The sequence below is a fragment of the Nipponia nippon genome, unplaced genomic scaffold (genome assembly GCF_047370975.1).
Source record: "Nipponia nippon isolate SJK-2023a ecotype South Korea unplaced genomic scaffold, ASM4737097v1 scaffold_25, whole genome shotgun sequence".
In the NCBI taxonomy this organism is placed as follows: Eukaryota; Metazoa; Chordata; class Aves; order Pelecaniformes; family Threskiornithidae; genus Nipponia; species Nipponia nippon.
The window spans coordinates 1977684-2003190 of NW_028262342.1; the positions used below are offsets into that span (position 1 = coordinate 1977684).

At 58.0% G+C, this 25507-nt stretch overlaps 1 protein-coding gene across 3 annotated transcripts; it reads left to right on the plus strand.

The window, feature by feature from the left end:
* Nucleotides 1-1752: 1752 nt before the first annotated feature.
* Nucleotides 1753-25128, plus strand: KCNC4 (potassium voltage-gated channel subfamily C member 4). 3 transcript variants are annotated; one of them, XM_087761854.1, is made up of 5 exons: nucleotides 1753-3095; nucleotides 5015-5773; nucleotides 10596-11532; nucleotides 13109-13294; nucleotides 19079-19498. In XM_087761854.1, exons 1-5 carry the CDS (start codon nucleotides 2928-2930, stop codon nucleotides 19213-19215), a joined length of 2187 nt encoding a protein of 728 aa, XP_087617980.1. In that variant the 5' UTR covers nucleotides 1753-2927; the 3' UTR covers nucleotides 19216-19498. The 3 variants fall into 3 exon arrangements, with proteins under 3 accessions (XP_087617980.1, XP_009469823.2, XP_009469821.1); XM_009471548.2 differs by lacking the exon at nucleotides 19079-19498 and adding an exon at nucleotides 24926-25128 and having other exon boundaries at nucleotides 1757-3095; XM_009471546.2 differs by lacking the exon at nucleotides 1753-3095 and adding an exon at nucleotides 3816-4077.
* Nucleotides 25129-25507: the final 379 nt, after the last annotated feature.

Below are 25507 nucleotides of genomic sequence, written 5' to 3' on the forward strand. Positions count from 1 at the left end.
CTCGTTTGGCTTCTCCAGGACTGATCCAGCCCCAGGGAACATGAGGAAAGGGGGGAAGAAAACGGGATGGATGGGACTGGATGAGATCCGCCAGCACTGGGGATGCCATCGGGGTATCGCTGTGGCTGTGAACTGAACTCGTCCCCTTCAGGTGGCAGCCACGTAGAAGCAGGGCGGGTTTTCTGAGCACCTCCGCATCATCTGGAGATGTTGGTGTAGGATTGGGGCGAGTGTCTGCAACGGGGGCTGGAGGAGCAGCGCTGCCTGCGGTGGAGGCAGGAGCTGGCACGTGTGTTATCTGCGCCTGGAGGCCCTCCAGGACCTGGCTCTGGGGGTGAACATCCCCTGGGGGCGATGACCAGGAGAACGGGGACATGTAGGGCAGCTCCGACCCCCGCGCAGCCCCAGTCTGTGTGTGGGAGCAGGGACGGAGATGCTCCCAGCTCCTCCTCATCCTCAGTGAGGTGGCACAGAGGGGGATGCAGGATTAGGGCTGCGGCACCCATCGAGCCTGGCTCAGGGTGATGCCCAGGGCTCTGCGGTACCCACTTGTGGTGCTCACTGCTGCGATGAGCTGTCCGGCCTCAGCCCGCCCCTGTGCTCCCACTGCTGTGTGCGCTGGGTGGCTCTGGGCTTGGGAAGAGGCTCGGACCCCGAGCCCAGGGAGGGGGCCCGTGTCCCCACTGCTGGACTGTGTCTGAGGACAAGGCGCTGGCAGGCTGCTGCGATGCCAGCTTGTCCCCGGGCCACCCCCCAGCGCGGAGGGGCCTCGTTTTGTTTTACCCCCTTTTCCTCTCCCAGGCAGGGAGACGGGCAGCTGCCTGCAAAAGCAAACCCTGCCAAACCCCCAACCTCTGCTGCATCTTTGAGATTGCAGCTCTCGCACGGGTCTGGGCGAGCTGCTGCCATGGAAAAGCCCCAGGTCAGGAGGGGGAGAGTGGGGCAGGGTTGGGCTCCATCTGCCCCGCAGGGGGCTGAGAGTGGGTCTGGGGGGCCAGGAACCCCCAGCTCCCGGTGCCGGGGCTCCCGGCAAACCAGACAAATGAAACAAACTGGAAAGGGTGATTCTGGCCCTTGTGGGCTGAGAAAAAAGACACAGAGAAACGGGCCCAAATGTAAAATTTAAGCCAAATGCATGCTTTTAAAAAAAAAAAAATATTGAATTTCCTGTGCCAGTGGGGCAGGGCGCCTGCAGAGCCTGGTGGGAGGGGAAGGCTGGTGCCTTCGGATCGGGGGGGGGCGGTTTGGGGGTCCCATCTCAAAACAGCTCTGGACCAGGGTACGGACACACGGTGGAGCTGCTAACAGCAACATCTTGCTATGGTTCCCCAAACCCCTCGAGAAGAAAACCAGAGACAGTTACCCTGACTCATAAAGATGGGGAAACCGAGGCACAGCACCAGCTCATGAGCGGCTCCTGCTCGTTCCGAAGGCAGACGCTCACCACCACCCATCCCCGCTCCAGCCCAGCCTCCTCCTGCTCCCAAATTGCTTTTATGGAGCAAAATTGCATCAGCGCCGCCGCGGATGGAGCCAGATTCGCCGCTGGACCGAGACACCCTCCGTCGCCTGGTTTTTTTTCTTGCTTTGGCTCCAGCCTGTGTTGCAGGACCCACAAGATGGCACTGTGTGACAGCAGCACGGGGACTCTGCCACCCGTGTCCTCGGGAGAAATTTGGGGTGCAGGCCCTACACGGGGGTCAGGGGATGAGCTACCTCCCCTTCCAGGCAGAGGTCGCGGAGAGACGGGGCTGCAAACTCCGTCCGTGCAACCTGCGCAACCCAAATATCCATGCTCAGCTGGCGAGGAGAGATTTTAGCTGAAAAATTCACCCGGCAGAGGCGGACGGCAGAGAGATGAACCTTGCCCACGGCTCGCGACAGCTTCTTTGGGAAGACCCGCATCCAAGACAGCGTCCTGAATGGTTGCCTGGGGCTCCTGCCCTGGGGAGCTGCTCTGCGGCATCAGCACCCTGAGGTGCCACCACCCATGGACCGGCGATGGACCTGTCCCACCAAAAGCATGAAGGGGAGAGGGCAGAGACCTCGTTTGGAGCATCTAGGGCTTGCTGAGCTCAACGTATCTTTTTCTTAACAGAATCCTGGGCTGGAAGGACCTGGAGAGGTTGGTTTGTCTATCTATACCCCAAAGCAGGATCGCCTCTCCCTAAAGCGAGCTGCAGTCCACCTTCCTCCTCCGCCCCTCCACGGATGGAGATGTTGCATGATCCCAGCGTGTCCCCAGCCTCTCCTTTAGGCCATGCAGCCCTCCGAGCATCCCGTGGCCCGTTGTGCTGGTCTCGGTGTGCTGAGCTGGGGATGCGGCCGACGTGGTGGCCCTCGGGCAGGGCTCGGGGTGCTGTGCTGGGTCAGGGGGAGAGACAGTGCGGAGAGCAGTGGGGGGGACCCAGGGACCGCTTACTGTGTCCTCAGGACCCACCCAAGGGCTGTGGCTTTCCAGGCTGGAGCTGATCCTCCTTGAGATCTTCCAGGTCCTGCTCCTCATTCCATCCTTCACCTGGATGTTATCTGAGATGCCTTCAGCCTCGCAGGAGGTCCCTGCAGAAGTGACTCCCTCTTGCTCCAAAAAGGCCCTTATTCATCAAGCTCTTTCTATTTTCTCTCTTTCTCTCTCTCTCTTTTTTCTTTTTTTTCATGGACATTAAAAATCTGAAGGCATATTTAGAGAGCAGACAGCTTTGGGCGGGTGTTGCTGGCTAAAAGATCTCTTCCTTCCCCAGATACAACCCATTTGTCTGCCTGGCCACCTCCTCCCACCCCAGGAACGGCCGCGCTTGGGTGCACGAAGATCTCCCCGGGATGAAAGTCGCCGGATAAAATATTAGCATCAGGTCGCAGCATTCCTTCCTCCTGGCCAAACTCGCATTACCGATGATGAGGAGCTGAGCTGCGATGCCTGGCCGGTGATGCAAGGCTCGATTTTTCCAGCACGGTTTTCCCTCGGGCTCCGCGCTCTCCCGCTGGTGCAGCCCCGGGTGGTTTGGGTGTGGAGCTACGCCAGCCTCCGCCCGCTCAGGATCCGGCCCTGGAAGCTGTCGAGTTGCAGTTACAGTTGGAGCAGGGCTTTCTTGGTGGTAAGATTTTAAGCGCGGCTCTCATGCCTCGTGGCTTTTTGGGTGGAGCGTTTGCCCCAGCCACCCCCTACGCCCCCCGGGAAGGGGGTAAGCGTGTCACCGAGGGGACAAACCTGGGCAGGGGGTGAGGAGGGGACCTGGGGCCTTGGGGGGGACGCTCCACTGAGCCCAGGGAGGCGCAGAGAGGGATGCTGGAGTGGGGCAGCATCCCCCCCTCCCTGTGCCCTCGCCCTGCACCAAGGACCCCCTTATCCAAGTGCTGCCCCCCTTATCCAGGTGCTGAGCCCCGGCTCAGCCCCCCACCCCAATAACAGGCCTGTGCTGGGCTTGGATCCCACCTATGACCCCAAAGCACCCGCCTGCATCCCCCTCCCCAGCACCAGCAGCGCCAGTGCAGGAGTAAACAGCGCTGGCAGGACCGGGTCCCTTGGGTCTTCGCCTTGGTGACGGGCTTGTCCCCTGGGGCACCGCAGCTCGTCACCTCCTCCCCAGCCCCAGGAGATGGGGCTGAGCATCACCAGCACCCTGGGGCTGTAAGAGCCCCCCCAAGGAGGGGGGTTTAAGGGAAGGGCCCCTGGGGTTTGGGGTGGTTGATACCCCGAGTCCCAGCCTCGGCGTCCACGGGTGCAGCTCCGGGGAAGGGACATCTTTCACGCCGGAGCCGAAACAGGACTGAGAGCTGCTCGGGGAGGGTCGTGGGAGGGAAGGAGGGCCAGGTCTGCCTGCAGCCACCCAGCTCCCCACCGGCCACGGCCCCGCACCCGGGGTCGATCTCTCCTGACCTCTCGGTGAGCGAGGGATTGCGAGCCAGGGAGGGATGGGATCTGCTCGAGCCTCTGCCAAGAGCTGGCTCCAGATCCGCAGGCAGCTCTGGGCTGCATTTCCCCTCCGGCGTGAAGCGGAGCTGGGGTGTCCGGGGTTCACTCCTCGTTGACACCGAGCCCCCCGAGCCCCTCACCTGCACGTCGGGCCCTGCGGGGAGGTGAGCCGGTGGCTGGGGGTGCGGGGGGGCCTGGGGAGGTGGTGGCGGGGGGGGGGAGAGCTGGGATGGGGGTGGAGGGGCTGGATGGAGGGATGGGAGGATGGCGGGAGGGATGCGGGGATGGAGGAGGGTGGGTGGGAAGGAGGGCAGCAGCGGGGGGCTGTGGGGCTGGGCGCTGGGGCGGGGGGGTCCCCGGGCCCCCGGCGGGGCGGCGCCGGCTCCCGTAACCCCGCCGCTCGCTCCCAGCCCTATAAAAGCCCCGGGCGGTGGCAGCGCTTCCCCCGCCGAGCCCCGGAGCAGCCCTCGCCGCCTCCCCCGAGCCGGGAGGCAACGGCCGGGGCGCAACAGGGCCCCCCCCGCCCCGGCCCGGCCACGCGTGAACGGCCCCCCCCCCCCCCCCAACCCGGCGCCGCAGCCCCCCCCGGGAGGGCAGGGCCCGGTTTGGGGGGGGGGAGAGGGAGGGAAGGCGGAGGGGGCGCATCCATCCCACCCCCCCGCCCGCCGCCCCCCCCATCCCCGAGGCCGGTCCGGGGGGCGGAGAGAGCGCGGAGCCGCCGGAGCGGGGGGGCGAGCGGCGGGGCCCCCCGCGCCTGGCGCTGCAGGTACCGGGGAGGGGGGGGCACACGCAGCCCGGTGGGGCTCAGGGCTCCCCCCCGCCCCGGCCTCAGCGGCAGCATCGCCCCCCCCGCCGGGCCCGCATCCCCCCGGGGCTGCCGGCCCCCCCGCGCCCTCCCCTCCTGCCCGCACTTGTTGCTGCCCGGCGGGGCTGGGCTGGCTCCTGGTTTAGGGCGGTTTTATTTAGGGGGGTGGTTTTGGAGGGGGTGGAGGTTGCAGCCTCCCCTGCCGTCCCCCAGCAGCCAGCGGTGTCCGGCTCGGCTCCAGCCTGCTCCCCCCGAGGCCAGAGCCAAGCCTGAGCCCCCCCTTTTCCCCTCCCCAGTCCCATCTCTGTCCCCCTCTCCCGCCGCCGCCGCCGCCGACGACGACCCCCAGCTCCTCGCCCGGAGGAAGGGTGCGCGTAGCGTGCATCTCCCATCCACCGAAATCTATGATCAGCTCGGTGTGTGTCTCCTCCTACCGTGGACGCAAGTCTGGGAACAAACCACCCTCCAAAACATGCCTGAAGGAAGAGATGGGCAAAGGGGAAGAGTCGGACAAGATCACCATCAACGTAGGTGGCACCCGGCATGAGACCTACAAAAGCACCCTACGGACTTTGCCGGGCACCCGCCTGGCCTGGCTCGCCGACCCCGATGCCCAGAGCAACTTTGACTTTGATGGGAAAAGCAATGAGTTCTTCTTCGACCGTCACCCCGGCATCTTCTCCTACGTGCTCAACTATTACCGTACCGGGAAGCTGCACTGCCCTGCGGACATCTGCGGGCCCCTCTTCGAGGAGGAGCTGACCTACTGGGGCATCGATGAGACGGACGTGGAGCCCTGTTGCTGGATGACCTACCGCCAGCATCGCGATGCCGAAGAGGCCCTGGACATCTTCGAGAGTCCCGAGCCCGGTGGAGGGGCCGGTGGAGAGGAGCCTGAAGAGGAAGGGGGTAGGGAGATGGCCCTTCAACGCCTGGGCATGGATGACAGGCCGCCGGGGGCGGCGGGGGCTGCCGGAGGGGGTGGCTGCTGTCGGAATTGGCAGCCCAGGATGTGGGCGCTCTTTGAGGATCCCTACTCGTCCAAGGCGGCAAGGGTAAGCTCCCGAAACGCGCCAGCAGGAAGGTGGGACGGGGCCGTGCTGGGGTTGTGTCTTCACCTCCCCATCCCCGTGGGTGAGATGGACTCTCCTAGCGGGTTACATGGGCATGGGCCCCCCTGTAGCCATCCCCCTCCTACCATGGGGCACGTTGGCCATCTCCCATCCTACAGGGAGTCTTCCATCACCTCCCCTCCCAATGCATCGCATCTGGGGGAGCTGGGCTGAAACTGGGGGCAAGCCCGCTCCCTGCCCCCTTCGCACCCTCGGGTGCTGCCCAGGCACCTCCTGGGCACACGTCGATGAGGGATCGTCAGGGAGAGTCCTTGGCAGGGCTGAGTCCTGGCAGAGTTTCGGGATGCTCTAGGACAGGCAGGATTGCTTCGGTTCTCGCTGTGTGCCCACGCCAAAACCCACGTTCAATGGCCCAGGTGTGGAGCGGGGGGGACAGGCCGGGTGTCCGCTGGCACCCAGATCAGGTCCTAAAGCAAATGGGATCCTCATGGTCATCCCCAAGGAGCTCGGGCTCCTCTTCTACAGCAGCAGCAGCAGCCCCAAAGGCCACCCCGCGTGTCTGCGCCCTGCGAGTGCCCTCGTCCCCGCACCCCTGTCCCCCACCGTCGCCACGTTGATGCTGCCCACGCGCAGCATACGGTCCCCATCAGCACGTGCGAGTGCAGGCTCTCACCGCGCTTAACGCACAAACACACACACGCCCCCAGTCCCCTTCATCCCCGCACGTCCCTGGGGACCCGGTACACCACGTACACACACACACGAGCACATACACGTGCGGATATTGCTCCACGACCCCCCCTTGCACACACAGACGATCCCTACCCACAGACACCGACATGTCCGGGACGTATCCCCCAGAACCAGGCGCATCTCTGGGCTCCCAGCCCGGCTCGGGCACTATTCTGCGCACTTGTCTCCTCTCCCAGCTACTCTTAGGTCATCCCCAAAGCGCTGCCCAGGCACCCACCCACGCCGTGCCATTCCCATCCGGTCCCATCCCCACGCGTGCGTCCCCCGTCACGCCCAGCTTATAACTCTGCCGTGCACACACACACGCAGATATTTGGGATCTAAATGAATTCTGGATGCATTTAGAGGTGTAAAAAAACCATCAATCGTAAGAAATCCTGCAGGCATTTCACACCCACCAGCAGCGCGGGGGGCAGGGGGTCAGTTTGGCAAGGCGGTGTTGTTGCAGCGAACGTAAGAGCAGCACACACACACGCAGAAGGTGCTTGGGCAGCAAGAGCTTTACTCGTTTTGAAAGGGGTACCCGATCCTTTGCCCATCCCTGAGGGCTCGTTGCCTCTCAGAGATGCTCTGAGTGGTGCAAAGCTCCAAATTAAAAAATAAAGCCAAGCAGAATAATTCAGCTCAGGTTTTTCACGTTATTATTTGATTCTGCTTTTCCCATGTGCCAAGCTGCTCTCAGAAAGGCAGTTGCTAAACAGAAGCAGGAGGAGCGTGTCGGAGGGAGCAGAGATGGCTGCGATGTGAGCCCTGACTGGGGTTGGAGTAGGACCAGTCTGCACTGGGAGCTCCCCGCTTCCTTCTTGCTGCTCTAAGATAAAGGCTCAGCTCAGCACTGCCACGGGGACGGTCACCTTCCAGCGGTAACGCTCACAGGCTCTTCTGGGTCATATTTTCCACTCTAAAATACCAGTATAGTTTTGCAATGGCTTAGGAGAACTGCTTTGGCGGAAGGGGAAACTGAGGCACAGGGCAGTGCAACCAACCTGCCCAGTGCACCCAGTTAATGCAGGGAACCGTTACTGGTTCGAAGTCACCATCCAGCACTAGGATGCGCTGGGACCCATGTGCGTCTCTGCAGGTGCAATGTTCATGGTGCTGCCCTGGTGTTTTGGGGTGGCTGAAGTGGGATTTCTTTGGTGCTGCCCCATTTTGGAGTCTTCCCCTTCCTTTTCAGAGCAAAAGGGGCGCTGCCGGCCGCGGCATTTGGCCTGGGGATGCGCCGGAGCAGCCGGTGCGGTGCATCTTGCCAAACCTTGGCAACAGCGGGAAGGAGAGCGGTGCTGGGTTGCGTGTGAAAAACCTCTCCGTCCATCGCGCGACGGCAGTGACTAAGAGTCTCGGGGGCTGAGTTTCTCCGGCCCTCGCTCCTCCTCGCCTGCGGAGCAGCCCCTCGGGCCCTGACTCGATTGCCTCCTGGCTATTTCCATCTTCCAGCACTTCTCTCTCCTGGCACCTCCTGAGCTGGCAACTGCGTGAGCGCGTGGTTAGAAATCCCCCCTCCAAGTTTTTAGCGTCTTTTCCTCGTAGCATCGACGCCTGCCCACGGGATCTTGGCTCCTGTGTCTAGTCCAGTCTCAGTGAAAACTTGGTCCCTAGTGTAGCTGCTGTCCCAGCTGGAGTGTAGAACTTTTTCTCCCCACGGAAAACTGCCCTGGTTGTGATTTTATCTCTACTTCCAAACTCTCCTCACTTGTAGCTCCTCATTATTTTTCCCTTTGCAGCCCAGCTTGGGGGGTCCTGACCTCACTTCCATTGGGAATTCCAGGCTAGTGATGGCCTGTAGGGTCACGGCTTTTTTTGGGAACATCCATCCCAAGCTGTTGAGCGCACGTTGAGATCGCGTAGCTCATCGGCAAGTTCTGGAGGACTGGTTTGGTGGGGATTTTGGTGCTGTATTGGTGGCCAGCGGGCATATACGTAGATTTTATTTTGTTTTTAAGATAGTTTTGGAAAACACTTGAGCTCAGAGCAGAGGCCAAAGCTGAGATAAGACATCTCAGGCCAGACCTTCAGCTGACACAAAACTGGAGCAGCGCTATTGACTTTGGGGGGGACGATGGCTGGCACTGCCTGTGAACCTGACTCTCCTATTTTTAGAGGTTGCTTTTGCTCCTGGGGCTAAATCAGATCTCACCTACACGGCTCATACGGCAGGGCTGTTTCATTGCCTGAGTGTTTGCAGGGTCCCACTCTCTTCCTTGCTAATTTTTTTCTTCCTGCTTTGCTTTGAGTCTAAGTTTTTACTCTTCAGGTTTTCCTGAGATTCCCCATATGGGGAAACTCAGGAACGTTACTCAGCCCTCAGCTGAAAAGCGGATTATTTTGGCCATACCACCACTGTATAGACACACTTTATTTAAACTGGCCTTGCTTTAAGATCCCACATTTTTGTTGGGTTTGCTTCCCGAATTGTGCCTGACTGATCGGCGAGCGCTGCCTTCGGAGCTGCCGCCAGCAAAGCAACATCACGGCGCATGGTCCAGAGCGGTCTGATCATGGAGCATCTCAGCCCATCCCCGAGCAGGCGTCTATCGCTGGGAGGGGGGAGAACCGTCTTCCAGAGGTTTCTCCATCAATTAGAGCCTGGCTTAAACTTCACACCTAACTTTTAGAGGGCTGATGCTCTCTGTGCTGGACCCACACGGGTTTGCCCTTGGGGACACCCCTCAAGGATGCTCTCGGCAGGCTCAGGGCTGCCGGCACGTTACTGCTGGTGTCCGGGGCCGGGTTGTTCTCAAGCGTGACTCAGACTGTCTCTGCTGCTGATTCACTCCAGCCAAGGACCCGGGCTGTCGTCTCGAGCAGGCTCGCGGTGCGGCTGCCTGCTGAACGCAGCCAGTCGGGTGGGTTCGCCAGCAAAAGGTCGCATCCTGCTCAGTGCAGGCTGAGCAGCAAAGGGTGCTGTAGCAGGATCTGCTCCCAGGAAGCCAACCCCGCTGCGCTTTTGTGCTGGAGGAAGGTAGAAGAAGAGCTTTTTCTGCTCAGAGGCTTTTTTTTTTTTCGGGGGCTCTTTGAAACAGATGCTCTGGGTAATGGACTCATCATGAGCTCATCCTGCCGGGGAGGAGGGCTGAGCAGGATTGATGGGGGGACGCCAAAGTGTTTTTTTCTTTCTGACACAGCCTGTGATTTCCACCGCGTGCTGCCGGCCCCTCCTCGCTCACATCCGAGGCGAAGCGGCAGCGTGCCGCGGGGAGGAGGCCGTGCGGAGGGGACAAAGGTCTCACTGGTCGGGCAGAAGGGAGAAATGGGAGCATCTGGGTGTCACCAGGTCCAGGCATCAGCGGGACGCTGAGCTCTGCCTGTTCCTCTCCTCCTCGTCCTGCCCTCTCAGTCCTGGGACCATCCGTGGGCGCATCGTCCACCACTGACCCTTAGGGAGCAGGGAGGGGGCAAAAGGACATCTCTGATACATCCAGACCCCAAACCTCACAGTCGTGAACGGTGTGAATGTCTCATCTGGAGGGGCTGGGATGAATGCGGGGGAAAGCTCTTTGACTTACTCCTCTCAAAGTTCCCTTTTCATGGGTGTTCCCAGTGGAGGCTTGCTCCAAACCCAGGCCGTTGCAGGTCTCCATCCCCATCATTGTCATTTCTGGTGCATCTCCAGCCACAGCTGGAGCCCAGCACACCTTCTCCTGTACGTATCGTAGCGCTTGGAGACAGGTTCTGGACTGATGGCCCCAGACAGAGGTTTGCTGTCAACTCATGGGACAGGTCCAGGGAACCCTCCCCATTCTCCATCCTTGGTCTTGGGGAAGCGGGTGGCAGCAGCATAGCTCCTGCGGTGTTTTGAGCCTGTTGCACTCATTTTTATTGAATGAGGACTTCTCCCATCCCTGCTATTGCTATTCGCTAGCAGGGATTAGAAGAGATGTACCAAAGGCGGGTGACACCAGAAGTGTGTCTCAGGCTGCCCCAAAGTTGTTGTCCCGGTGGTTCATAAAATTGCTGCTCTCCTCCAAAGAGGAGAGGTTGACTCAAATCAACTAATCAGGAGGGGCTGACCCAAATCGGCTAATGGCCTGCCTACTTTCTACTTTTGCAGGTAGTTGCTTTTGCCTCGCTTTTCTTCATCCTGGTCTCCATCACAACCTTCTGCCTGGAGACACACGAGGCCTTCAACATCGACGTCAATGTGACGGAGACCCTCGTGGTTGGCAACACCACGACGATCCTGCTGACGCATAAAGTGGAGACAGAGCCCATCCTCACCTACATCGAAGGGGTCTGTGTCCTGTGGTTCACCCTCGAGTTCCTGGTTCGCATCATCTGCTGTCCGGACAAACTTCTCTTCGTTAAAAACCTGCTCAACATCATTGACTTTGTGGCCATCTTGCCCTTCTACCTGGAGGTAGGTCTCAGTGGCCTGTCCTCCAAAGCTGCCCGGGACGTACTGGGCTTCCTACGTGTGGTCCGTTTCGTCCGGATCCTCCGGATCTTCAAGCTGACACGGCACTTTGTGGGTCTCCGGGTGCTGGGCCACACACTCCGGGCCAGCACCAATGAATTCCTGCTCCTCATCATCTTCCTTGCCTTGGGGGTCTTGATTTTCGCCACTATGATCTACTATGCTGAGCGGATTGGAGCCAAGACGTCTGACCCCCGCGGGAGCGACCACACTCACTTTAAGAACATCCCCATTGGCTTCTGGTGGGCTGTAGTCACGATGACGACCCTGGGCTACGGTGACATGTACCCCAAGACCTGGTCGGGCATGGTGGTGGGGGCTCTCTGCGCGTTGGCCGGGGTGCTCACCATTGCCATGCCCGTGCCCGTCATTGTCAATAACTTTGGGATGTACTATTCGTTGGCCATGGCCAAGCAGAAGCTGCCAAAGAAGAAGAAAAAGCATATACCCCGTCCGGCCGCACTGGACTCCCCTACCTACTGCAAATCCGAGGAAAACTCCCCCCGTAACAGCACCCAGAGCGACACTTGCCCGTTGGCGGTAGAGGAGGGGGCGGCTGAGCGGAAACGGTCAGGTGAGACCCCAAAGGTGGGGCAGAGGGAGGGAGAGACCTCCGGGAGCCCACAAGGCAGTGGTTTTGGTCTCCTGTGTCCCAGAGTCCCTGGGGACTGCCCTGCTGCAGGACGTGGCCCCCCAGCTCTTGGGTTGGTGAGAACTTGGTGCAGAAAGGGCTGGGGCCCTTGGGTGTTCGGGTGTTGGGTGCCGTATTGGTGGACCAGGGTGCTGCAGATCAAGATCCCCCCTCCAGGCAGGCGGCGAAAAGCCATCTCCTGCTCGCCTAATGGCATAGATCAAGTCACCGTGGTGTGATTCAAGGTGTCCCTACCTAGCCCTCCTCTTCCTCACGCTGACAGAGGTACGGCCATTTGTCCAATTCCCATCTTAGCCTGGTAATGCCCTTGGGGTAGATTTTCTTTTGCTTCCTCCCACCGTAAATTGGGGCAAGCTTCACCAAAATGGATAAATCCATGGATATTCCCTGGGGCTTGACCCCACCTCCCCATTCATCTTTTAGTAGATATAGCATCCCTGCACGGCAAGGTCAACACTGCTCCAAATCCTGTGCTCAGGCAGGAGCGAAATCAGCCCCTGTACATTTATTATTTGGTCTTGTGAGCTGAACTTTGGGGTTTGGCCAGTCTTTCCTTCAGGTCAGGAGAGGGCATGGTCCCAGCTGTGGGCAGTTGTTGGTGGGCAGCATCGCTTCGGCTAGGCTTGGGGGACTGCGAGAGCCCTGCCCTGGTATCATTGCTGGCTGTGGAGGCTGCTTTGCCCTTTTTGTCTTGGTTTGCTGCCAGTGGCACCTCCGGAGCAGCCGGCTTTGCAGTGCGGAAACAGGAGGGACCATGGTGGAGTTGTGTCCTGCACCAACATGGCATTCACTGAGGTCAGCCCTGAGCAGCCGCACATCTGGCCACGTGTTTAACATGGTCCTTCACCCTTGGGGACACAGGGAGCTCCAAATGCCCCAGATAGGTGTTTTCCTTTATAAATCTGCCTTTTCTACATGCCTACGCATCCCGTCTGCCCCAGGAGCCCTGGCAGTGGGGAGCAGTGAGGGTAGCTGTCCTGCTCTGGAGGAGCAGGTCAACCCCATCCCTTCACCCCAACACCGATCCAGGAGCTCAGGCCAGACCCTCACCTGGCATAGCCTCCTCTCAGCTAACGAACCACAGAGTCAGATGACATTAATTAGCACTTCACCACTAACCTGAGCAGCCTGGATCTCAGCAGTGTGAATTTTGGAGAGCTAATTCCCACCAATTAGGTGGGTGGATCTCAAAGCCCAGGGGTGTTTCTTCCCTGGCAAACCCTGCTTGGCTTCACGCAGGGTATATAACCCTCAGCAGGAGTAAGAGCTGCTGTTTGCTGCTTGGGATTAAAATCTGGCTTGGTCCTGCTCCCCTGGTCATTCTAAGTTAGCATAACCAGGCTGGGATCGGTACCTGAATTTGTGGGTGTTGCTCTGGGCCATCTGCAATCTGGTCTTCTGCTTCCTTGTGTGGTCTAAGCAAACCCTTCTGGCCACCCCAAGCACCTCGTCCTGTGAGTTTATTGACTGCTGATGGGTCTCTGCCACCTTCTTGCAGACTCTAAGCAGAATGGTGAGGCCAACGTGGTGCTGTCAGACGAGGAGCAGCCGCTGTCGCCGACCGATGAGGAGAAGCGGCCCATGCGGCGCTCCAGCACCCGCGATAAGAACAAGAAATCCTCCACGTGCTTCCTTCTGGCCACGGGTGACTTCTCCTGTGCAGCGGATGGAGGCATCCAGAAAGGTATGGCTGATGCTGGAGATGTGAGCTGGCCCATGGGCTGGGGAGGGTGAGATGGAGGAGCGAGGTAGAGATTTATTGCATCTGTCCAGGATGGTGGTTCATCTCCATCTGCCTGCCTGTTCTCTGCTTCCTAAATCCACTTGTCTCCCTGCCTCTCCATCTGCTTCATCTCCGTCCACCACATCTCTCTGTGCTAGCTCTGCCCTTTTTGTTTTCTCCTGCCCCAAGTCCTCCTCCCCTGACTGCCATTATGTGGGGTCTGTGACCCCCTGCTGGCTGCACTGCCCTCCTTGGGGACAGGTCTGTCCCTTTGCTCTCCAGTGCTCTGACTTCTCCTGTCCCTCCAGCTCTTCTCCCTGGGCCTCAGTCACCCGTCTCAGGGTGGTGTGAGTGGGACATCTCTCCTGGGGAGGCGATGAGGTTGTGACTGATGGTGGTTGAAAGGTTTTCAGTAGGGGGAAAAAAAAAATCCACAGGCTTTTGCTTTCCTCTCCCCCTCCGATGTTTTTTGGTGGGTTTGAGCATGGGGAGCCGCGACGTGTCAAGCGCTGCCTTGCCAAAAGCACCGGGCTGCCAGAAAGGCTGTCTCCTCTGGGCTTGGAAAGTGAGCTTTGCTAAGTGTTGAGGTTTTCTATGGGAAACTGTGGGGGAGATGAGTCAGGAAAACACAAAACTCTTCTTCTTCCCATGACAAAACAACAGTCCTCTTCAGCCTGGTCCCTTCGCCCTGCAGCCTTCTCCACCAGCGAGCGTGCCCTGTGCCCGTCTCCCAGCACCCCAGCCCCTGGGAGGGTAAACCCAGTGCCTACTTTGAGCCACAAAATCCAGCTGCACCCTCGATGGCTGGGATAATTCTTAGGACACGGCTCAGTTTTTTAGTTCTGCAGTTTTTCTTGTGTGTCCAGGGCGGTGTGGGATGATGTAGCTGCAGAGCTGACCTACCGCTGCCTCCTTGGTACCATCTAATCCCAGCTGGTCACAGGGAATGGTGCATGTGGGCTGGGACCAGGCAGGAGAAAAGATGATGTGCTTCGTCTCTGAGCTGCACACCAAGATCTGTTGGCTCGTGGTGTTGGTGCTTTGGAGGCCCTCAAGGGTTTGTTCCCGTAGCTCTGCTTGGGTTGGTAAAGACTGGATGGGCTTGGGACACAGGGAGGACCTCAGCTTTGGGTCTATGACCTCCAGACCTGGTGCTCAGGTTCATCTCACGCCCTCCTGGCAGCTTTTACACTGGGGAGTTGCCTGTTTTCATGCGTGAGGCAGCCCGGTTCATCCCAGGCTGGCCTGGGCCAGGCTCTCCAACAGCCCTGGGAGCGAGGGGAGGTGTTTGGGGGTAATCACATTTATTACATTAGTAGAAGCAAATTGGTTGCTTCCTCTTGGGAAATCAAGGATTCCCTTTGGTGTTCCTGCTCAGCATCATCCCTTAGAAAGAGGAAAAAGATGAAAAGCTTTGCTCATATTTAGGCAGAAGGTTGCTATAAAAATATTTGCTTGAAAAGCCTCAGTTTTTTTCCTGGAAGTGCCTTTTTCTGTGAAGTTGGTCTCTCTTCTTAATGCCTGCTAATGAGAAGAAGTGAGGGGGCTCTAGTCCTGCCCCAGACTTTTGGGGATGCTGAACTGGAAGGGATGAAGGAAAGGGATGAAAGCCAGTGCTGATCTTCATCCTTACAAGATGCTCAAGTCAGGCATCTCTTCAGCTGAAGCATTTGAGCTTGGTCCCACTGAAGCCAGCAGAACTAGGGTAGATCTAATAGCTGAGGATCCAGTGACGCTCTTGCAGGGCTCCCAAATCACATTACTTCATTGCAGGAGGCCAGGAGGTTTTTCTCCTTGCATGGTGGCAGCAACAGCTCTTTGAAAGGGCACTTTGGTGATCTTCATTGGTTTGTTCTGGTGTCCTTCCTGCAAATGTCAGAGTGCTTTTTACAATTAAAAATAGACGTGTATGTGGGTCGCTTACCCCCACCTTGCTGAAATGGTCTTGCACCTGGGGAAAGGTGGATCTGGTGTCCAGAGGGGCTGGAGGGATGCATGAGACCTTTTGGGAAGAGGGAACCTCAATATCTGCGTCCTGCTTGGGCTGTTGGGGCTGGACCGGTGGGATGCTGTCCTGGGAGGCCAGGGCTGGTGTCTTCCCTGGTGAAATGCTCCAGTGTGGTCAGGGTTAGTGGTGACCAGAGATGATTAGATCCGAAAGCTGTTGGAAGCCACACAGGCGCCTCTTCCCTCGGTCCTGATTTATCTCCTGCTGAGGCTGTTTGTTCTGGTACTGGGATGTTGGCAGCTCTGCAAATTGAGATGAGCTTGATTCTGAGCCCAACTTGCTGATGGCCATCTGTCAGATCCTGGGACAGGTACTGATGTCTGTACAAGCTGTGGAAATCAGGAGATGGAGCTGGTTCAGGAATATGCTGCAGATCTTGGCATCCATCATGGTTTGAGCCCGATTCCAGCGGTTGGTCTCACTGGGGCAGCTCAAAAAGAAGAGCCCCCTGACCCAGGCCCTGGAGAAGACTGAGCTGGATTGCAGTGGGTTGCCGTGTGGCATGGATTTATTGTCCCTAGTGCTGCTTCCAGTGGTGTCACCTTGCTCCCCTGCTGCCGGGGATGGCTTCGGACCCCTTATCTCCCTCCAGCACTCAGGTCCTGCTCAACAGTTCCCCAAAACGTGTGCTGCTGGGGCACAGTCACGTTGGCATGGGTCTGTCTTGGCATGTGAGCACTCGTTTTCTGCTTGGGTGGAGTGATACGGAGGCAGAATGAGTCCAGCATCCCCCATGCCAGCGAGATTGGTTATGGTGGCCTAGGAAAAGGCTGTGGTTGAAACCAGAGTGGGATTTCAAGAGGAGCCATAGGGAATGGGGTTAAATGGAGGCAACGGGATTTACCCTGTGACGGCACACTGGCATTGCAAAGCGGCAATTTTTGGCTTGGTTGCCAGAAGCCAGAACATCACGCAGCTGATTTTTACTCCGTCGCTTGCTATTAGCGCAGGGCCATGACCGACATGTGGCTTGAACGGCGTGGGATCGAGCGTGGGGATGCTCACGTGAGCGTCCACTGGTGATGCTTGGCTGGGGGGGGAGCAGGGAGCAGGCCACGTTTGCACGGGGACGCACGTGCGAGTGCGTGCAACGCGCAGACGAGCGCCAGGCCGCCGATATAAACAAGCGCAGGTGTTCCTGGGCAACACTGCCTGCTTGCGCTACCCCGTCCCCATCTGCTGCCGGCTCAAAGCATGTGCGAGCGTGCACGTGCGTTTGTGAGCTGCGAGCGTCCGCACGTGGGGAGCGCGGCGTTGCCAGGTCCCGGGGAAGAGCCCCTGAGGGTTACCTGCTGCCCCACCGCTCTGTTTATAAGATGCCTCCACATGGCTCCTTGGCACCAAACCCCTTTATAAAGCAAGCCCGGTGACCTCGGTTAGCACCTATGCGAGTTGCTGGGATACCGGCTCCGTTAACAACCAGCACGGTGGCAATTAGCAGAGCACAACCCTCCGGGCGCTTTGCAGCTTGATTCCGTAGTGGCACCTGGCCCTGAGCTTGGTGGAAAACCACGATGGCCTTAAGGGATGGAGTCCTGAGCTCCTTCCCAGGTGCTCCCACGAGCGGGGCTTTATGGGCGTTGGGAATTAATTGATGGAGAAAATGAAGTGTTGGGCTTGGGGCAGGTTTGCCCTCGGAGTCCTGTTACAGAGGGGCCCTGGAGCAATCAAGCATCTTTATGAAGTGCTGCCCCAAACTGTGATGCTTGAGACTTAATCAAAACTGGCAGCATGATTTTGGCCCTGTTCCTATGCCGTCCTCCAACCCTTTTCTATTCAACGGTCTGAGCAAGAGGGCAGAGAGCAACCCTATAAAACGCTCAACCGCGTCAGCGGGTCCTTGCATCGCCAAGGCGGCTTCCAGCAAGCCCTGAGCCCATGACGCCTCTCGACAAATTGATGTTGTTTGGGTGCTGGAACCATCGGTGACCCCAAGCTTTCAGGGACCGGTTGCGTCTCGGCATGATTGCTTCCCACGCGCATGGCTCAGGGTGGGACGCGGGCATAGGAAACGCGTGAGCTCTTCAAAAAGCCTCAGCGCTCCTGGAAAAAGAGCAAGGTTTGCTGAAGGATGAGCCTGATGCAGTTTTTGGGTTTTTTTTTTTGGGGGGGGGAGCAGGGGGGTCTTTGCATCAGCTGCTGTAGGTGGGAAACATCCCCAGCTCGGGATGGGGCTCCCCCCCGGCTCAGGGCTGCGCTCGCTTCCCTCCTCGCTCGCTGCGTGGATTCATGCCAAAAAGTAAAGGAGGAAATTGCTCTTCTCTTTGGGGCCTGATTCTGCTCTCGCTTCCACTGCGGGAACTGGAAAAGCTTGGCTGAAGTCAGCAACAGGTTTAGGCAGGCGGCCTTCTGTCCCCTGGCCCTTTCTCTGCTCCGAAGCTGTAGGAGCCGTGTCTCCTGGGGGGGGTGAGTTATGGGAAGAGGTTGAAGACTCCCGTGCCTCCCTGCTGGCTGCTGTTCTTGGGAAATGAGTAGGAAAAAAAAGGTATAAAAAGGGGATTAAAAAAAATCACATTTAAAGAGGTAGTGCCCTGGAGCCTTTTCCAGACAATGCTCGTGCCTCGGCATCCTCCTCGAGTGTGCATGGAGGTGATGCTGCGATCGCTCCGGAGTGAGCCGTCAGCCCTGATCCAAGCCCCAACCAGCCTGGCCGGGCCAGGACCCGCCGTCGGTGCCTTCGCATCAAAGCAGAACCCAAAGACGTGCCAGTAACTCCCCCGGGGGGACGCGGGGACGGTTTCCAATCTTGGCGCTGCCGGAGGGGCCATCCATCACCTCGTAGTTCTGCTGTCGGGGAGCCGCCTCCCTCCGCTCCCCGCTGCGTACGCACACGCGCTTGCTCGCCCGCGCTTGCAGGGAAGGCAAAGGCGAGGCTGGATTTGCTCGCCCGGCTGCTCTCGGGGAAAACGCAGCGAGCGTGGCGTGGCGCAGGGCAGTTGGGCTCATCACGGCCGGGAGCATCCGTAATTTTCCATGTTTTGGCAGCAGAGCTGTCCCTGCAAGGTGCAGCGATCCAGAGAGCGGATCTGGGGGCTCATCTTTGAACAGGGCTGCTGTTTGGACCTAAAAATCCCATTTTCAGTGCAAATAGTTTCCTTCCAGAAAGAAAAGTGGCTTTTGACCTGCGAGAGCATTTGTTCTGGCTGTTGCTTTTCAATAAAAGCTGGAGCAATTTCTGGCTCTTTGGGGGAGTGTGAAGGGTTCCCATGCTTAAAGCAATAGAAATATTTGCACTTTAATGCAATTTCTTATGGAAAATAATGAGCACGTCTACCTGCTCCTTTCCATACAGAAAGGGGTCAGCAGCAGCTTGCTGCTACAGCCGGCTTCAAAACCAGCGCCGGGGGAATAACTCCTTCCAAATCCCATATTTGTTTGAGTTCTGCTGCTTTTCCCCATTTGCTTCAGCCCACAAAATCCCCAGACTCATTCCTCATTCAGAGCAATTTGGGAAACAAAACCCAGCACCCCCCAGGACCGATTTGGTCTCCCAGCATCAATGACTCTCGAGTCCTGGATTTGGCCGGCGCTGCTCGACTACACGGGGAGCCGAGGGGAAGGGAGGGGAGGTCTGGAGGATCTGCAGAAGCTTGGTTGCCCTCAAAAAGCCCTTTCTGAATTTTTTAGGGGGTTGAATTGGGGTGTGGGGCTGGGCAATGCCCACCCCGGTGCTCTTTGCTTTCCGAGCCTTGTGAAGGAGGCTGCTCAGCTCTAACCTGTCCGTTTTCTTCACCAAGGCTATGGAAAATCCCGAAGCCTAAGCAGCATAGATGGCGTGGCAGGATCCACAGTGGGCTTGGCTCCCCTCGCGTCCCGCTGCAGCTCTCCCTGTCCTCTGCGGCGTCCCTGCTCTCCCGTCCCCTCCATCCTCTAAAGCGCCTCCCGGATCCCGCCGTGTTGTGTCGTATTGCTCTGTCCCCCCCTTCCCCGTGACGCCACGTCTCTGCGGCGGTGCCTGTGCCCAGAGGAGACTGAGCTGGGACGTCTCCATCGCTGAGAAGCAGGTTCTGATCTTCTCCAGCCCAGCGCGGCCGCCGTGCTCCCCCTGCCCGGTTTGCAGGACATGTAACGTCTCCATTGAACTTGTCTCGTGTCCGTGTGTTTGGGACAGTCCCTGAAGTAGGTGTTGGGGTTTTTTTTCCCGTCTTGAAACCTTATTCATCCTAAATAAATTGGGCCAACCCATGCGATTCCCTCTGGTGTCGAGCCCTCCTTCCCGTGGGCTGTTTGCACTTGGGCTAAAGGGTGGTGGAAATGCAAGGAGGACATGTTGACTCATAAAATTATATATCTTTGTGCTGGAAATGGCTGAGTTCATATCATTTTAGGTCTTTTTTTCTTTTTTTTTTTTTTTTTTTTAAACCTGCCTCAAGTTTCTAGAGGCAACAGATGAATAAACCTCTATTCCCTGCCCAGCAGCGGTTTTGTGCCTGAATCGCACTCACTCCTTCCCCGCTTGTGTCTGCATCTCCATCCAACCTCGGGGATGGTCCTGGGGCTGAACGTGGCTTTGGCAGCCTTGAAAACCAGCCCTGAGGTCCTGTGGGAGACTGGAGGGCCCCGGGCTGGGTGCGGGGAGCCCACGGAGCTGGGATAAAGATTGGCAAAATATTGGCAAAATCTATGTATGGATGCTCCCCTGGCCAGAGCAGGGCAGCGAGGCTGGGGCAGGGGCTGGAGCCCAAGGCTGGGGAGGAGCGGCTGGGGGAGCTGGGGGGGCTCAGCCTGGAGAAGAGGAGGCTGAGGGGAGCCCTCATCGCTCTGCAACTGCCTGAAAGGAGGCTGGAGCCGGGGGGGTCGGTCTCTTCTCCCCAGGAACAAGCGATGGGACGAGAGGGAACGGCCTCAAGCTGCGCCAGGGCAGGTTTGGGTTGGGTATTAGGGAAAACTTCTTCCCCCAAAGGGCTGTCGGGCCCTGGCCCAGGCTGCCCAGGGCAGGGGCTGAGTCCCCATCCCTGGGGGGATTTAAGGAACAGACAGATGTGGTGCTCGAGGACATGGTATAGATGGACTTGGCAGTGCTGGGTTAACGGTTGGTCTCGATGATCTTAAGGGTCTTTTCCAACCTGAACGATTCTATGATTCTATGTCCCGTAGCGGTTTCCTACCCCTGTGCCGTGATGGTGATTCACCCCTCGCTGGCAGCACCTGAGTTTACTGTGTATTGTTGGTGTAGCTGCATTCCTTTGATTTCTGTAATTAAAGTCTGTTCCCACACCAGACGGTTGGGGTACCTCGGCAGCTTCATGAATCACCCAAAAACCCCATGAGCTGGGCGAAGGGGTGAGTACGGCGGCACCGTACCGGTGCTTCTCTGGCTCATCCTCCCCCTTGGAGCGGGCTCCTCTGGAAGCGGGAGGAGCTGGAATATCCCCAGCCCGTGCGAGAGGGAAGGTCACCCTCCATGATTTCCGTGGTCTCTGAATCATAAATGATTTAACCAAGGTCACGCACTGACTTTGGGGACGAGCCAGGCATGAAAAACCAGCTCCGCTGCCCTGCCTCTTGCAGAAGAAGCAGATTAAGAGACTCAGACTTTGGGGTTTGTGTCTTTTGAAAGCAGAGGATTAACCCCGGAGCAGACGCAGCCATAGATCCCGAGAGATCCCATCCTTCCCTTTCCCCCCACCAGGTTCCCAAAGCAGCTCATCCAAACACCGGAGCTGGTTTCCTGGTATGGAAAACCCTTGGTGGACCCCCCAGAAAATCTCATCCCCATCAGAGCAATGAGGGTTGAGTAAGAGAGCTGACATGGAGCCGGTACGATGCAATTTTTAGCAGTGGCGTTATGCAACTCGGGAGAAGGGATGACTAATGTGCCAAAAGCTCCTCTAAAACAACCGAGCCCCGAATGGGAGACGGAGGGATTTCAGTGGGAGGCACCAAACTGTTGAAAAACCCATCGCATCTTCTCCCTCTTCCTCCCCGCCGCCTCCGGAACAAGTGATTTGGGGGATGCAGGAGGGGGAAAACGGAACGTTGGTATTTTTAGGTGGGGTCTGGGTTGGTTTTGGGGGCGAGTTAGCAGGGGTTAATCCCCTGGATAAGATTATAAGAGGAGCTGTAGTGGATCAGAAGAGCAGACCACTAAATATCTCCGTAGCCTAGGGTTTTATCTCAAACAGTGGCCAAAATTGGCTGCCTAGAGAATAGGATAAGAATAGAGCAAGAATATACGATACTTCCCCCGAATATCCTCCCAGCCGCTTATCTATGTTTAGGGATCTGGCGAGGAGCGCACGTTCCAGCTAAGGCGAAAAGCAGCGGGATAAAGCAAGGTTGTTTGATTTATTCTTGCCGAACTGAATAAATCAATAGGAGTCCGGCTGCCTTTGCCCAAGTCCTAAAATGGCATTTAAAAAAAAAAAAAAAAAAAGAATCAACTGGTGTGCAGCAACTGTCAGGGCAGGGAGCTCGCTGCCGGTATCCCAGCCTGGAAAGGAGAGTTTCCCATGGGATGGGGTGAACGTGTCGGGTCTGAGCCGCTGTCTTGTTCCCAGCAGGATGCTGTGATTGAGCAGGAACGTGCAGCTAAAGCACTGCCTGTACCGGCTATACGTGCCCCTCACCTACGTACAGCGCGATGCCCGGCCGCGTGGTACCAAGGGGAGCTTCAGCACCCCGTGCTCCTCGCCCCATCGTGGCTGCGGATGCACGTGATGCTCGACAGCGGGAATGGGATCAGAGATGCTGCATAGCATCGGGCTGCCCTGACGTTGTGGGGAGTCCGTGCGTCTGCCTGTCCGTGTGTCTGTCTGCTGAGACCACCAGCACTTCGGGACGGGGATCAATAACCACCTGCGCCCGGTGCAGAAAGCAGCCGTGCAAGGGGCAAAAGCCAAACAGCCTCATCCTTTGGATCCGGGGGGGATTTAGGGGCCGTTCCCCCCGCCATCATCCAGCAGCAGCTTCTTCCTCCTCTCTTGCTCCTGGGAGCCTCGGAGGCCAGCGCTGCGTGGAGGCTGCGCCGCCATCCCGGGTTTCGTGCAAAGTATTAATTGTTATTGTTGCAACAACTGCTCTGTTTCTCGGGAGATGCCTGAAAGAGCTGAGAAAATAGCAAGGCCTGTCAGGCAGCCGGGCAGGAGGTTAAGATGTCAAGAGAGTAATTGCTCTACCCAGAAGCAGCCTGTTTCTGGCTTCCCCAGCACTGCCAGGAAAAATCCTCGGTGCTTATTTGATGACAATAGAAAAAAAAGAAAATAAAATAAATAGCAACCTCATCCTTTGCCCGTGCTGACGAGGAACGGGGAGAGCAGAGGCAGATGCAAAATAAGATGCAGTTGAGCTTATAAATAGGTGCCTCCCAGCTCCCAGTCTGTTACTTCGCTACCTCCGCCCGGGCAATCGATCTTTACGCTTTTCCCCCATGAAAAGGTAAATGGAGGCTCAGAAATTTTGCAAACTGCTGGGGAGCGGGTCGTGCTCCTCCTCTTGTACCCCCCCGGGGCAGCGCCCCTGGTCCTCGCAGCACGGGAGATGCAGGTGGCCGCTGGCTTTTGCTCCGTCGTCACGAAATCCCCCCGTCTTTCCGCGGTGCGTGGAGACGGGCGCTGCGGGCGCTGCAGATGTTGGCCGGGAGGTGTTTAACTCCCACGTCTGGGGAGCGCGGTGGGGGGCTCTGCCGGCTCTTCAAACCCCTCCTGTTGCAGTGGTGAAAAGGGACCTGCAAGGTGCCCTGGGGTGGCCCGGGGAAGCCACCGAGGCGTGGCTGGGGACACTGCGAGGAGCCGTCCCTGCAGGAGCCTTTTGGCTTTTGGTGATTTCTCTTTCAGCACTGAGCCTCTTGTCTGCAAACAGATCTTTTAACGGGGGGGGGGGGGAATAAAAAAAGAAGGAAAAAAAACCAAAGGAAGCGCACTGGCAGACCAAAGCAGAGTTAGTGTAGGACCTACCCAAACATTGTGCTGGAGCAGCTGGAGGCTGGCAGCCCGGGGAGGCAGCGCTTAAGGGTGTTTGGGGAGATGCTTGCAGGGGGCAAGTGGGACTGGGGGAGCTGACCATCCCTGGAAAAGCGGTGGGATGGCCCTGGCAGCACCGCAGCAAACCCCGGGGATTCTCCAGGCCGGGTCGCGGCGGGGCTGTGCCAAGCCTCCTGCCTTGCCCGAGGAGGGGGTGGCAGGGCATCACCCCACTGCTGCTGGGTGGCAGATCTGCACCCAAAAAAAAAGGGCTGAGGAAGGAGCCGTACGCTGCAGGGGGGCTGCGAGGGCGAGAGGGGCTGGGACCCGCCGGCGGTGCGGAGTCGAGCGGTAGTGATAAGCCGAGATAGGAGGGTGGTTTTCTTGTGGTGGCTTTGTCTGGGGGACAGCGATTAAACAGTAGCAACAAAAAAAATCTCGGCTGTTGTTATTTATTTTTAGTCGTGCTAATTTTTTCCGAGGCTGGGAAGCTGCTTTCCAAGGCAGGTCCCTGGAGGATGCGGGCAGCAGGTCTCGAGCTAGCGCACAAAATGGCTTTGAACGGGGAGGAGGAGATGGGAGTTAAAAGCCGAGTCGTGTCCCTGGTAAATCAATCGACCTGACGGGGAATGCTTCTAGCAGGCCACGAGCCCTGCCGAGAGCTTTTAGCTGCTTGCAGGAGTGACTGAACCAGGAGAAATGATATTTTTCAGCAGCCGCTTCGTGCGTGGCCAGTGCTGGTCCCCAAATTGCTGCTGGGGGACGATGCTGCGTCCCCTGAACTGGTCCGTTGTGGTAGCTCGGGAGGTGAGGACCTCTCCTGCAAGCCCCAGGATTTAGGGACTTTAATCCCAAGGGGTTTTCTGGGATGTGGGGCTTCGAAAAGCCTCCACATCTGGGCACTGCTCGCCCAAGCTGCGCAGTGATGCTCGACAGAGGACGAGACCTTTATTTCGGGGAGAATGAGATGCTTTTGGAGCTGCGTTTGGGCTGCAGTGGGGAAGGCCAGGTCAAAGCCACGGTCGGGAGCTGGTGTTGGCGTTTGCAGCAAAATCCCTGGGGGGAAAGGGCAGCTCCGTGGCTTATCGGGTGGATCAGGCGCTGTCTCCCTGTCTGACGGCCCCTCGCCTGCAAACCGGGACCTGGCACATGGGTAGAGGCGGTGTTGTGACTCAGAGCTCCAATCAATGTTAATTAATTCAATGATAACGAATGAGAGGGAGAGCGAGAGAGACAAGAAAAAACCACTGCGGGATATTAATGCACCAGGCTTCGCTTTGGGACATCTGGTTTGGGGTTGGCTTGGGAAGTTTTGGTGAAGAGCAGCTTTCTGGGAGGAGAGGGCTGCAGCGGGGATGACTGCTTTCCTCTGCTCTTCATTTTTACCCTCAAAATCACCCTGACTCCACATTTGATTTCTCTTGGAGAATCGTTTCCCAAGTCTCCATCTCTGGGTCCATTCTGAGGCTTTTTAAAAACATTTTTTCCTGATTTGCTCTGGAATAGCAGCATTTTATCCCTCCAGAGAAGGCCATTTCACTTTGTAGTTACTCTGTTTTCTGCACCCTGCAAAGACTGGGTCCCCTGGAAGCTCAGTCTCGCTCTCCCTCTCCTTTTTCGCCACAAATAGCCGACGAAAGCAGTGTCTAACAGCGTGTTTAATACTTGTGTCTTTAATTGCAGACACCTGCCAAGACGTTCTCTCTTCCAGTTACCCCCAGGGTGAGGTGGTCACCTTCTCCTGAGCCCCGGCTGGATGCAGGCAGCGCCCCGGCGAGGGATGCCTTCCCTGAGGGATGCTCTCCCCGAGGGATGCTTTCCCCGAGGCGGAGGGATGCTGTCCCTGAGGCTAAGGGATGCTTTCCCCAAGGGATGCGTTCCCCAAGGCCAAGGGATGCTCTTCCTAAGGCTGAGCGATGCGTTCCCCAAGGGATGCTCTCCCCAAAGTGCAGGGAGGCTCTCCCCGAGGCCAGGGGATGCATTCCCCAAGGGAGATGCTCTCCCCGAGGCCAAGGGATGCTCTCCCCGAAGCCCAGGGATGCTCTCCCAGAGGCTGAGGGATGCTCTTCCCAAAGCAGAGGGACGCTCTCCCCAAGGCTGGGACATGCATTCCCCCAGGGATGCTCTCCCCGAGGCCGAGGGATGCTCTCTTCAAGGAGCTTTGCTTGCCCACCGCAGCAGCCCAAAGCTCCGGCTGCCAGCTCCGTGGCTGGGGGGGGGTTGGCAGCCGGGTCTCCCCCAGAGAGGTGCCGCAGGGCAGCGGGG